The sequence below is a fragment of the Gopherus evgoodei genome, chromosome 2 (genome assembly GCF_007399415.2).
Source record: "Gopherus evgoodei ecotype Sinaloan lineage chromosome 2, rGopEvg1_v1.p, whole genome shotgun sequence".
Classification (NCBI taxonomy): Eukaryota; Metazoa; Chordata; order Testudines; family Testudinidae; genus Gopherus; species Gopherus evgoodei.
The window spans coordinates 120495853-120509777 of NC_044323.1; the positions used below are offsets into that span (position 1 = coordinate 120495853).

The 13925-nt window shown below is 40.3% G+C and overlaps 1 protein-coding gene across 1 annotated transcript in view; it reads right to left on the bottom strand.

The window, feature by feature from the left end:
• GABBR2 (gamma-aminobutyric acid type B receptor subunit 2) overlaps positions 1-13925 on the bottom strand; it is a 930408-nt gene that overhangs the window by 309186 nt on the left and 607297 nt on the right. Inside the window, exon 11 of the mRNA XM_030551629.1 lies at positions 13524-13656. Within this exon, the coding sequence (XP_030407489.1) occupies positions 13524-13656 (133 nt within the window). The remainder of the gene's footprint in view (positions 1-13523; positions 13657-13925) is intronic.

The following is a 13925-nucleotide window of genomic DNA, read 5'->3' on the forward strand; positions in this document are numbered from 1 at the left end:
CAGGAACCCCACCAGACTCTTTGCTGGGAAATCCTCTTTTACCAAGGGAGCATCCCTTACTCTCCCTGGCCATCTAATGGTTCTTCTGTTTCCAGTTCTTCAGCCCTGGAGATGTCATCAGATAAGCTCCTCCACTGCTCCCCATCCCTCAGCTCTGTAGCTTACAGCTAGCAAGCAACTCCCTGCACTGCTTCTCCTGCCTTTAGCCCTGGCTCTTTGGCCTGGGGACACCAGCCAGAAAACCCCTCTTACTATTCTCCTGCCTTCAGCCTTCTCCCAAGTTCCAAATATGTAGTCTCTAAAAACTCTCACCTATCCATGACTCCTACTCAGGCAGCTCTGATTCACCAAGTCTCTTCCAACTCACTGAGTTTCTCCCAGCTCCTGATAGCTCCCAACTGGAGCCCCACTCTCTTAACTGGTCGAATGTGCACATTTGTCCTGGCACAAGGGGTACTGGACCTACTTCATTCACAGGGGCCAGTCGCTCTGTGACAGTTCCATACAGTCTTTGGCTCTACTGAAAATCCCCATCAAAATAACTAAACTTGGGTGAACGAAAATATAAAAACCTGAAGAAAGTTGAAAGAACAAAGAAATAACTGGAAAGGATAAGAGGAGAGAACATAACAAATACAGAAACCAGACAGAGGCATGTGTGCTCTTACATCCCAGTGGTTTTGAATGTGGGATGGATTGTTCAGCAGGTAATGTCAACAGCCAATACAATGTAAAATTGGTTCAGATGCTGCAGTACTTTGATTTATTTTTGATTAGGCACATTTTCCAAATCTTAATAGCATATATCTAGGTTTCTTTGTGCCAGACTACATGATGATACATTAGATTTTGTATTGAAAAATGTAAATGATATCTTAGACATAGCTATCATGTAAAGTATAGCACATTAGTTTCTCTCTGACTGGAGTACTATATTTAAGTCAAAAAAACTTGCTCATATGGAGGCTAGCTGACCTTTATTGTCCCCTGTAATAACTGAGCTGAATCTAGGGAATAAAGGGCCTGATTTTCAGAAGTGCTCTATGTGTCACTGGCAGACCTGGTGCCAGCTCTTGCCAAGATTGTATGAGTTAGCTGAGTACTGACAAATTCATATCTGGAAACCAGACCAGATCACCTGTATGTTAGTATTATTGAAGCGAGGTCTTAAAGTTGTAAGGATGTGTTTAATGTTTAGACTCTATAAAATACTTGTAAGTTGCTGCATGCATTATTCAAACAAATCAAAACAAATAAAAGGAAGTTCTTCACACCATGCACAGTCAACTTGTTGAACTCCTTTCTAAGGAGGTTGTGAAGGCTAGAACTATAACAGCAATTAAAAGAGAACTGGATAAATTCATGGAGGTTAAGTCCATTGATGGTTATTAGCCATGATAGGTAAGGAATGGTGTCCCTAGACTCTGTCTGTTTGTCAGAGGGTAAAGACGGGTGACAGGAGAGAGATCACTTCATCATTAACTGTTAGGTTCACTCCCTCTGGGGCACCTGGCATTGGCCACTGTCAGTAGACAGGATCTTGGGTTAGAAAGACCTTTGGTCTGACCCAGTACGGCAGTTCTTATGTTCTTAATCCTACTTGTAATGTCTGGATCTCATGCTACAAAAGTAATATGTAAGTTTTGCTTATAATTGTAAAAAAGGCCTGCTCTAAACTTATTCTCCCTGCCTATCAAGGACGACTATCAAGACTGAGTGGGCCATTGTGAAGCATCATGATAAAGTCTGCTAATTGCTCCTACACAGGCTACGTGCAGAAGGTCTCATCCCATCAGTTTGAAAAGAGAGCAAGCCTACTGTAGAGCAGCCCCAAAGTTGCTGCAAACTATGCCAGGGCTGGTACAGAAGAGCTAGATCAGACAGTCACAACTGGCTCCATTACAGTCCTTCCCCATTCATATGTTCCCAGATGATATTAATGGCGGTTGTGTATCTATCACACAGGTTGAGGGACAAACAGCTGCTCATTTTGAGGGAAGCTGGGCTCAAACCCACCCTTAGGGACACATTAGCCTTCTCAGCCCACAATGAGCTCAGTACCGAGCTCACAGGGCATTGCTAAGCCTATTAATTGTTTGTAAAGCGCTTTGAAATATCCTCCAATGGAAAGTGTTACAAAAGTCTATATATTATTATTAGATTTAGTATTCTATCTTATTTCCAATGTGCACACCAGTTTAGTATCTAGGTGCCACACACTTTCGTGGCATTTCTGCTTTCCAATACTCTCTTGACCATTGGATAGCTGTTTTCTCAATTATTTTTCCACTGGCTTGCATTTTTTCAGTTTGCATCACATTTTATTTCAATCCATATTTCCAGTTTCTCTTGTGATCAGATACCATGGTGACTGTAAGATTAAAAATAAAAAGGTAGCCTCTTTGCAGTATTTCTCCTCATCCTCTGGTACACTTCCTAACTGATCGTATCTGAGCATTTAATTGAAGTAGTGTTTTGCTATTTTCCAGATCATTATTAATAAAGATGTTATGAATAAAACAAAGCCTACCACTAATCTATGCAGTACTGCCCAGAACACTTCCTCACAATTCATTACTCAGTGTTATTTATTATTTCCCTTTGTTTACTCGCCTTCAGCCAATTTTCAGTCCATGCATATTGGAATTTTATTGCAGGACATTGGCCTGTTCTATTCCAGATAGGACATTAAATCATGCTGTAATTGATATTATGGAATGCAGTTTGCCACCTATTGTAAGTACACAGAAATTGAGTACAGTACAGTATATATTGAATGTACTTAATTAGCTTTGCATAGAAAAGAGGAAATAGCAAGATGGAAGCCGTAACTGAGTTTAGGAACGCTGGCCCTAATTCATGAAAGCACTTGATCATATACTCATTGTAAACTCATGTATAACTTCATCCCTACTCAGCAAAGTAGTTGATCACACACTTTAAGTGCTTTGCTGAACTGGGGCTATTGTTCATGCTCAGTTTTCAATTTCAACATAGCAAATGCAATATACCATATCCTCCTGGGACAAGCACATTGCAGAATAAAAATGGTATTGTAATGTATCCAAAAATTGCCTGAAAACATTCAGTGCTAACAAAACTTTATTTGGTATGATGTCATACCACGTCACAACCAGCCCTCTCCAAAAACAATTACAGGATTCTACATTTGCCACATATCTGTAAACAGAAGATGTAAGTTATGAGCAGGTAGAAGAATTCACCAAAAAACATCAAGGACAGGATTGCTCTGAAAGCAATAAAATCTGTACTACAGAGAAACACTGTCCTAAACAGAAATAATTTGCACTAGGCAGCCATATCACCTGAACTTTGTGAGCAGCTTTAGGAGCACACAAGGACCACCCCTAACTGGCAAGGACCCATCACCAATGCAAGAAGTTCAAAAACTTCTGCTGTATGCTTGTATATGCCAGCATACACCACTTTCCCATCTGCCTCAAGAAAACAACTCGTGGTTAGGCTCTGTACAAGTTAATTTTTACTCACATCTCTGCATTATAATGCAATGATATTGCTTTTTTAGGAGAATGCTACAGAATTAGTTTGTATACTAGTTTTTATATCATTTTTCCAAAAATGTCAGCACCTTCTATTGCATTATCCCCAAGTCACATCTTACGGCTCCAAGAAAGCTTGAAAAGCTTTAAATGTCTATGTTCTTTTATTTCTTTCTCAAATAATTAATTCTTATATGGTATCCCACTTTTTTTTTCATGGTATTGTGGCACTTCCATAGAGAGTGTAAAAATTTACACATTATGATTGTGTTGTATCTTCTGTTCTTTACACAAACATAATATGAATTTGCCTGGGGACTGGTCCTGCTTTGAGCAGGGGGTTGGATTAGATGACTTCCTGAGGTCCCTTCCAACCCTGATATTCGATGATTCTATGAAGGAACCACATGGACAAAGTGGAGTGCAAAAAATGTTTACTGACTGCATATAACAGGGGTGGCCAACCTGTGGCTCTGGAGCCATATGTGTCTCTTCAGAAGTTAACATGCAGCTCCTTGTATAGGCACCAACTTCACGGCTGGAGCTACAGGTGCCAACTTTCTAATGTGCCGGTGCTCGCTGCTCAACCCCTGGCTCTCTGACAGGCCCTGCCCACACTCCACCCCTTCCCGCCCCCTCCCTTGAGCCTGGTGTGCCCTCACTCCTTCCCCTCCCCCTCCCAGAGCCTTTTGCATGCCACAAAACAGCTGATTGGGAGTTGTAGGGAGGGCGAGGAGGCACTGATCGGTGGGGCTGCTGGTAGGTGGGAGGTGCTGGGAGCAGGGATGGGGAGCTGATGGGGGGCTGCTGACATATTACTGTGGCTCTTTGGCAATGTACATTAGTAAATTCTGGCTCCTTCTCAGGCTCCGGTTGGCCACTCCTGGCATACAACATGTGAGTCCTAGCTACAGATAGACACTACTGCTCTGGCAGGGGTCTGGTGGCTTCTGCAACATACACAGTTGGGTTTGCAAGGCTTACGCTCTGGTGCTAAAAATAGCCATGGTGATGTTCCCGCTTGGGCTAGAGCTCCAGGTCTGAAATCTGAGGAGAGTGGGTCTCAGGGCATCCCACAGGAGCCTAGCCTAATCCCTGTGATTTTCTCCAGCCTGCCTTCACTTGTCCCTTCCCAGAGAGTGGAAACTTGCCTTGCTTCGCTCTCTGGGGTTTCCTCTTTCACTAAGTTCTCTTTCCTCTCTGTGTTGTTCTCCTGGATCATTTCCCAGCTGGGAGAACTAATTGTAACTGAGTCACCAAATCAGAATTACCTGGGGGTTGAATGCTAGATCATGGGCCAGGCTGAGTCTGACTCCCTTAAAGAGCCAGGCAGTCTGTGACAATGGATCACCTGGCTGATCCAGTAGGGCAATTCCAATGCTTCTGTGTAGTTTTGGAACCCCTTAAAAACAGTCATGAAATAGGAGAAATGGTAAGCTGACCTTTATATATTGTGAATATGTAAGAAAAAAATAAAGCCAAACCCCAAGCAGGGGTAAATGTGGACTATATCCAACATGCATAGCTTCAGTTGAGGGGAGGAGGTGAACTCCTTTTATTTATGGCCTGCCTTTAAGATTTTTTTCCTCCTTTTATTATTCAGTGAAATAAGATAGTTAAGCTATTTAAATATTTTTTTCAGTAGTCTCTACAGATCTTTTTTCCATATGTAATACATCAGTTTTGCTTGTCATTTTGTTTTATAAATGAAAAATGTCTTTAGTTAAGATAGTATATAACAGATACAGTAATATCTCTGAAAAATTAAAAAATTAAAGCTGCTAATGAGTCACTAGTGCAGTAAATTGCACTAATTTCTTGCTGTGTAAATTCTGGCAGTGAATTTGAAAAACAGAAATTAGAGCAATTACACAAGGATATTAAACAACTGAAATATTTTAGCATTGAGGCACTGGTGGCAATTCCATTGTGCACATAATAGTTGTGACTCCATCGTTAAAACTCAGTTCTGTTTTGCAAAGAACACAAGGATTCGACCTCTGTTTTATGTGAAAAAATTTAGAACACTTTGTAAGTACAGAATCTATTTTCTGAGATATTACAAATAAATCCATTTATTAGTTTACAATTAAATTAATTAATAACTATGCTCTTTAACAAATGTAGTGTTCATTAATTCATCTTCACTGATTTTAAGGCTAGATTATAATGATCCAGTCTGACCTACTGCACAACACAGGGCAGGATTTTTCCTCAATGATTCCTGCATCAAGCCTATAAATTAAGACAACAGTTTTAACTTTACAGGTCAGTAATAATAATAAACAGTTTAATCTAATCTGGGACCGTGGACACTAAAATGCCTTAATTATAATCAGATGATTATTATACGGTGTCACTGTCACTACTGGCCAGAATAAACTTTGTCTGTAGGGCTGGACAAAGGATGGAAATTTCATTTCATAAAAAAACTGAGATTTTGGCTTCATTTTGAATTGAAAAAAAATCTGAATACTATGAAGTTCTTTGCAAAGGAAAATGACGACTTTTCTTTTTTTTGTGATCTACTGAAACACTGTTTCGACAACACTGAAATGTTTCACTATTGATTTTTAATTTTTATTTTGCTTTGGAATATACAATATAAAATTAAAAAAAAATCAAATTGTAAAGTTGTTTCAAATGCAAAAAATCAACCTATTTTGTTCCAAAAAGGTCAGAATAGGATGTTTTGATATTACTGGAACTTTTTTTCCCTTTGAAACAAAATAGTGAAATCAACTTGATTAGTGAAGTATTTCAGTTTCAGTCTCCGTGTATTTCCAACTAGCAATAGCTGTCTGGATGCCTTAACTGTGCATTTTTTAAACTTATAGACTCACAGACTTAAGGTCAGAATGGACCATTAGGGTCATCTAGTCTGACCTCCTGCATAATGCAGGCCACAGAGTCTCACCCACCCAGTCCTGTAATAAACCCCTAACCTATGTCTGAGTTATTGAAGTCTTCAAATTGTGGTTTAAAGACCTTAAAGTGCAAAGAATCCTCCAGCAAGTGACCCATGCCCCATGCTGCAGAGGAAGGCAAAAAACCTCTGGGGCCTCTGCCAATCTTCCCGACCCCAGATGTGGCCATCAGTTAAACCCTGAGCATGTGGGGAAGACTCACCAGCCAGCACCCAGGAAAGAATTCTCTGTAGTAACTCAGCTCCCACCCCATCTAACATCCCATCACAGACCACTGGGCATATTTACCTGCTAATAATCAAAGATCAATTAATTGACAAAATTAGGTGATTTCATTATACCATCTCCTCCATAAACTTATCAAGCTAAGTCTTGAAGCCAGATATGTCTTTTGCCCCCACTACTCCCCTTGGAAGGCTGTTCCAGAACTTCACTCCTCTAATGGTTAGAAACCTCTCTCTAATTTCAAGCCTAAACTTCCTAGTGTCCAGTTTATACCCATTCGTTCTTGTGTCTACATTGGTACTAAGCTTAAATAATTCCTCTCCCTCCCTAATATTAATCCTTCTGATATATTTATTAAAAGCAATCATATCTCCCCTCAGCCTTCTTTTGGTTAGGCTAAACAAGCCAAGCTCTTTCAGTCTTCTTTCATAAGGCAGGTTTTCCATTCCTTGCATCATCCTAGTAGCCCTTCTCTGTACCTTTTCCAGTTTGAATTCATCCTTCTTAAACATGGGAGACCAGAACTGCACACAGTATTCCAGATGAGGTCTCACCAGTGCCTTCTATAACGGTACTAACACCTCTTTATCTTTACTGGAAATACCTCGCCTGATGCATCCTAAAACCGCAGTACCTTTTTTAATGGCCATATCACATTGGCGACTCATAGTCATCCTGTGATCAACCAAGACTCCAAGGTCCTTCTCCTCCTCTGTTACTTCCAAATGATGCATCCCTAACTGATGGGGGGGATAGCTCAGTGGTTTGAGCATTAACCTGCTAAACCCAGGGTTGTGAGTTCAATCCTTGAGGGGGCCACTGAGGGATCTACGGCAAAAATCAGTACGTGGTCCTGCTAGTGAAGGCAGGGGGTTGGACTCGATGACCTTTAAAGGTCCCTTCCAGTTCTAGGAGATTGGTATATCTCCAATTATTTTTGTATATTATAATTTATAACCAAAATTCTTGTTATTAATCCCTAAATGCATGACCTTGCACTTTCCACTATTAAATTTCATCCTATTACTATTACTCCAGTTTACAAGGTCATCCACATCTTCCTGTATGATATCCCAGTCCTCTGTGTTAGCAATACCTCCCAGCCTTGTGTCATCCACAAACTTTATTAGCAAATTCCCACTTTTTGTGCCAAGGTCAGTAACAAAAAGATCAAATAACATTGGTCCCATAACCTATCCCTGAGGAACTCCACTAGTAACCTCCTTCCAGCCTGACAGTTCACCTTTCAGTATGACTTATTGTAGTCTCCCCTTTAACCAGTTCCTTATCCACCTTTCAGTTTTCATATTAATCCCCATCTTTTCCAATTTGACTAATAATTCCCCATGTGGAACCATATCAAATGCCTTACTGAAATCGAGGTAAATTAGATCCACTGCATTTCCTTTGTCTAAAAATCTGTTACCTTCTCAAAGAAGATGATCAAGTTGGTTTGGCATGATCTAGCTTTTGTAAAACCATGTTGTATTTTGTCCCAGTTACAATTGACCTCAATGTCCTTAACTACTCTCTCCTTCAAATTTTTTTCCAAGACCTTGCATACTACAGATGTCAAACTAACAGGCCTATAGTTAATCTGATCACTTTTTTCCCCCTTTCTTAAAAATAGGAACTATGTTAGCAATTCTCCAGTTGTATGGTACAGTCCCTGAGTTTACTGATTCATTAAAAATTCTTGCTAATGGGCTTGAAATTTCATGTGCCAGTTCCTTTAATATTCTTGAATGAAGATTATCTTGGCCCTCCGATTTTGTCCCATTAAGCCGTTTGAGTTTGGCTTCTGCCTCAGATGTGCTAATATCTGCTTCCATATCCTCATTCCCATTTGTCATCCTACCATTATCCCTAAGCTCCTCATTAAAGACTGAAGCAAAATATTTGTTTAGATATTGGGCCATGCGTAGATTATCCTTAACTTCCACTCCATCCTCAGTGTTTAGTGGTCCCACTTCTTCTTTCTTTGTTTTCTTATTTATATGACTATAGAACCTGTTACTATTGGTTTTAATTCCCTTTGCAAGGTCCAACTCTACACGGCTTTTGGGCTTTCTCACTTTATTCCTACATGTTCTGACTTCTATAAGGTAGCTTTCCTTGCTGATCCCTCCCATCTTCTACTCCTTGTAGGCTTTCTGCTTTTTCTTAATCACCTCTCTGAGATGCTTGCTCATCCAGCTTGGTCTACAACTCCTGCCTATGAATTTTTTCCTGTTTCTTGGGATGCAGGCTTCTGATAGTTTCTGCAATTTTGACCTGAAGTAATTCCAGGCCTCCTCCACCTTTAGATCCACAACTTCTTTAGTACAATCCACTTCCCTAACTAATTTCCTTAATTCTTTAAAGTTAGCCCTTTTGAAGTTAAAAAACCCTAGTCCCAGATCTATTTTTGTTTATCCTTCCATCTAGTTTGAACTGAATTAGCTCATGATCGCTCAAACCAAGGTTGTCCCCTACAACCATTTCTTCTATGAGGTCCTCACTACTCACCAAAACCAAATCTAAAATGGCATCCCATCTTGTTGGTTCAGCAACTACTTGGTGAAGGAATCCATTAGCTATCGCATCCAGAAAAATCTGAGCCCTATTATTATTACTAGCACTTGTCCTCCAGTCTATATCTGGGAAATTAAAAGTCTCCCATGATCACACAATTCCCATTAGTGTTTACTTCATTAAAAACATGAAAGAGGTCTCTATCTATATCCAAGTTGGATCCCGGCAGTCTGTAGCATACCCCAAGCATCTCAGGGGAGGCTCTAGTAGCTTTCGTCCCCAGTGTGATTTTTGCGCAGACAGAGTGTCTTATCCATTCCATCACTTTTTCTTTACAATCTACCTCATCATTGATATACAATGCTACTCCACCATCTTTGCCTTTATTTCTGTCTTTCCTAAACAGTACATAGCCTTCAATATCAATCATGAAACTATTCCACCATGTTTCTGTTATGCCTATAATATCCAGTTTCACTTCCTGCACCAGTAGCTCTTGTTCCTGCATTTTGTTAGCTAGGCTCCTCAGATTAGTGTACAACATCTTAATTTTTGCTGGTTGGCTTCACTGACCTTCTTTACCCGATTAGGCACAGACATTCTACTGCCAGTATCACCTATTTGACTGGTATCTACACTACCCTTCCTCCTTATGTCCATTCTCCTACCCACGGCTGTATCCTTTCTTACTTTGTTTTCTTCCCTCTCAATGTTAAATTCCGGCGTGGAGATTACCTGGACATGTCCCAACCATCTCCCCCAAATTCCTAGTTTAAAGCTCTCTTAATCAGTTGTGCCCGCCTCCATCCTAGAAGTCTATTTCCCTCCTTACTCAGGTGAAGTTCATCCTGAAAGAACAGTCCTCTGTCCATGAATGCTTCCCAGTGACCATACATCCCTAAGCCCTTCTTATAGCACTACTGCCTGAGCCATTGTTGATCACCACAATCTTGTCACACCTTTGTTGCCTTTCTCTAGGAACAGGCAGAATCTCACCGAAGCTCACCTGAGCCTCGATTTCCTTAAGTGTCTTTCCCAGCCTGGCATAGTCTCCCTTGATACGTTCCAGTGAGAATCTAGCCATATCATTCGTTCCCACATGAAGGACAAATCAGCGGATTCTTTCCTGCTCCTGCTAGGGTCTTTTTCAGGCTCAGGTCCACATCCCATACCTTAGCACCCGGCAGACAGCACTCCCTTGTGTTCTCTGGATCAGCTCTAGTTACAGGCCTGTCTATTCTTCTCAGTAAGGAGTCCTCAGTCACGTAGACCTGCCTTTTCCTGGTGACGGTGCAATTCTCCAGTCTATCCCCTGTTCCCTCTGGCTGCAAGTCCTCTCGATTTCTATTTTCCCTTTCAGTCCTCCACAACCCATCCCGTATCCTCCTGGGGCTCATATTTGGTGTTATCTCCATTGACTCTTCCCCCCTTCCTATAGGGCTAGCTGCTCTTCTCTTCTTCCTTGCCCTCTCACCTTCAGCGACCACCTGCTGTGCCCCTTCTTCATTTTTCAACTCTACAGACCTGCTCTTGAGCTCTATTTCTCCTTCACTGTCCCATCTTTTCTTCTGCCTGGTTCTCTTAGTCACATGCTTCCACTGTCCACTTTCCTCACCCAGCAGTCTCCCTTCAGAGTTCTTTGGTCCTGCTTTCATCTGCAAGTCTGAGTTTTTCCCTTCAGCCTCCTAATGTCTTTGCTCCATCATCCACTTGAACCCCCTTCTAAACTCGACCAGAGTTTCCACCTGCATCTGCAGTCCTCAGATCTTTTCTTCCATCAGCTCTATCAGACAGCACTTCATGCAGATGAAGTTCTTTTCAGGTACCCCCTCCAGGATCATGTACATGCTGCAGCTTCCACATCCAGTCATCCTCACTGTGTCTTTCACTGCTGCCTCTGTATTGGCCATAGCCTTCCCACCTAAAACCTGTTAGTCCAGGAAACACAAACCAAAGCAAACCACCACCACCACGTACAGCAAAACAATAGGCACCAGAACACCATTCACTCCCTTCACTAGTCTGTCAATTCCTCTCCCTAGGTCTCTTTAGTCTTCCCCACAAACTCCCCCTGTAAACTACCACTGAAACTCCCCTGTTTACAGCTCTGTTTGCTGGCTCCTATGCTGCTGCAGCTGTCTATGCCACTGACTGACTGACTGACTACCTTTATAGGACTCCTAAGCAGAGAAGCCCCACTCCCTGTTCAGGGCTCAGCTTTTCTCCCAGCACACTGCCCCTCCCTATCAGCTTCCACACATATAACTACAAAATACAATACACAAAATACAAAAACCTTCTCCTCCAACAGAACTCCCACTGAAACTCTCCTGTTTACAGCTCTGTTTGCTGGCTCAGGTTCGCATTTATTTTTAATGTAACCTTAACTCTGAATTTTCTGGGTTTATAATGCTTGGTTTGGGGATAATTACAGCACCACTGTCATATTTTTTAACCTTTAATCTTAAATTAAGGTTACATATTCTTATCCATAACTCCATTTTAACATAGTTTTTTGTCTTGAAATTTTAAACTAAAGAGGCTGATTCCACCTCACTTAACAGAGCTCCTGGTTTAAGGATATTAAATTGCCAGTATTACATCATCAGAACAAACTCAATAGATGATCAGTGCACTTTAGGGCAGGACTTGTTATCCAGAAACTTTTAAGAGCTGATAAGCCCTTCTGTGAATATTAGCTTCCTAATACTCTGCAAATGTTCGCTAACCAAAAGAACAATGAAAAATAAAGTCACATAATATTTCATTTCTTCTATAGATTTATCTGGAAGCATTTTAATTCAGACATTATATGTAATATTCTCAGGCACTAGGCTGAGTACAATCTCATGGGTTTGTTCAAGGACAATGATTTTGTGTAATTTAAGTATCATGTGTGTTATTTTTGGAAAGAATTTCCTTTATCTTTTCTTGTAAAGATGTTCCTCTTATCTCCTGCCCTATCTGATTTGAAGAGTACATTTTATTCCTGAAAAAAGCATGTTTTCTGATTTTTGCTGGGGTGCCTCTGTTTCTACAGGAAAGCTGGAAAGAGCATCTGCCCTCCCATGTTCTAAAGAAGACTAATATTGACTGTCAAAGATATCTGATCAATATAAAATACCATCAAAGCAATATATCAGCTGCAAAAGAAAGTACCTCAGTTTTGTTCCTTGTATTTTAAATAAAGGTTTATAGTCAGTTGTTAAAATAATATCTCTACAGTGTAGGTCATCACAAGCTATAATCGAAATGTCACACTGTAATCATAATTGCCATAAGTGTACATACGTTCTTACATTATGCAACTCATTCTATCTGGGGCCAACGAAGTAACTTACTTGAAAACTCCATTGATGCAGCATGTGGTAGACCTCCTTCTTGGCAATACTGACCAATGACCTCCATTGGTTCCCTGTTTAATTGTAGACTCAAGCCTTGTCTATACATGAACTTGCATCAGTTTAATTAAATTAGATTAGTTAATTGGATACAAACCCCTGTGTGGATGATTTTATTTTGGTTTCAGAGTGGCTTACTTTGGCTCAACTAAAACCAGTTCCTTCCTGACTATAAGTAAACCAAAACGAGTGTCCACATGGCCTTTTGCACTAGTTTAACTTGATCAATTTAAAATCACGCCTTAGTTAACTTGTGAAACTCTACATAAAGACATGTCCTCAGTTTAAAATCCTGGTCCTACTCTACAGTAGACTAGATATCTTAGAGATCATCTTTCCACTGAAGTCAATGGACTATCACTTCTGTAAAGTTAAACATGTGGGACAGTATTTGCAGGATTGGTGCCTACGATAGTTTACAACCTAGGTTGAAAACAGTTCTAGAATACTTGCATAAAATGAACTTCTTTAAGGTCGAGAGACTGGAAGAAAGTTTTGTAGTAAGCTACCATCAGGAAATGTATAGTAATGTTTAATTGACAAAGAAAACATGTATGCTCAGAAAATCATAATAGACCACAGTTCTGATTAGGTGCTGCTCTACACAGGCAGCTTTCAATAACTAACAAATATAGAATTTCAAAATTTAGAAGTGCAGTTACACTTAAGACTGGAACCATGGACCAAACCCTGAGAAGTTCTGAGCACCTGCAAGTTCCACTGACTTCAATGGCAGATGCAGGTGCTCTGGACTGCTCAGAATTTAGACTCAGATTTCTGAAAATCCTGGCAAAAGAAGTAGAAGCATCAATGTTAAAATGTACAGAATAATTCACAGAGAACATACATATAATGTGCTAAAAATTATCCCTTTTGCACAAAACATAAAACTGTTTGCAAGAGATTCTTAAGTTAGAGAATTTGAAGTTACTTACTGTGCAAAGTGTCTCAAATGTCTTTTCAGAGACAAAGGATCCATCAAGGCCAAAAAGAAAAATAGATGCATAGGAAAGCATACCCCCAAGGATAATAAGGTTGTTCATGTAGGGACTGGACATCTTTATTAGCCTACAGACAGACGCAGACGGTGCATTAAATAGAAAAAGACAACAGTTAGATGACTCAAACCATAATGAACAGTTTCATATAAAATTAAACAAACAGATGGCTGACCCTACTTGTGGAATTCTACTAGAAATCTAGAAATATGCAAATTAATTTGTGCTTTCCAAAAAAGGTTGGATAAGCATATTAATTGTTAAGGGTTTTGATCTTCTCTGCTACAGCTACTCCCTACTTTACACATTGGTTAATTAGCTAGGGTTTATGCTAATAAT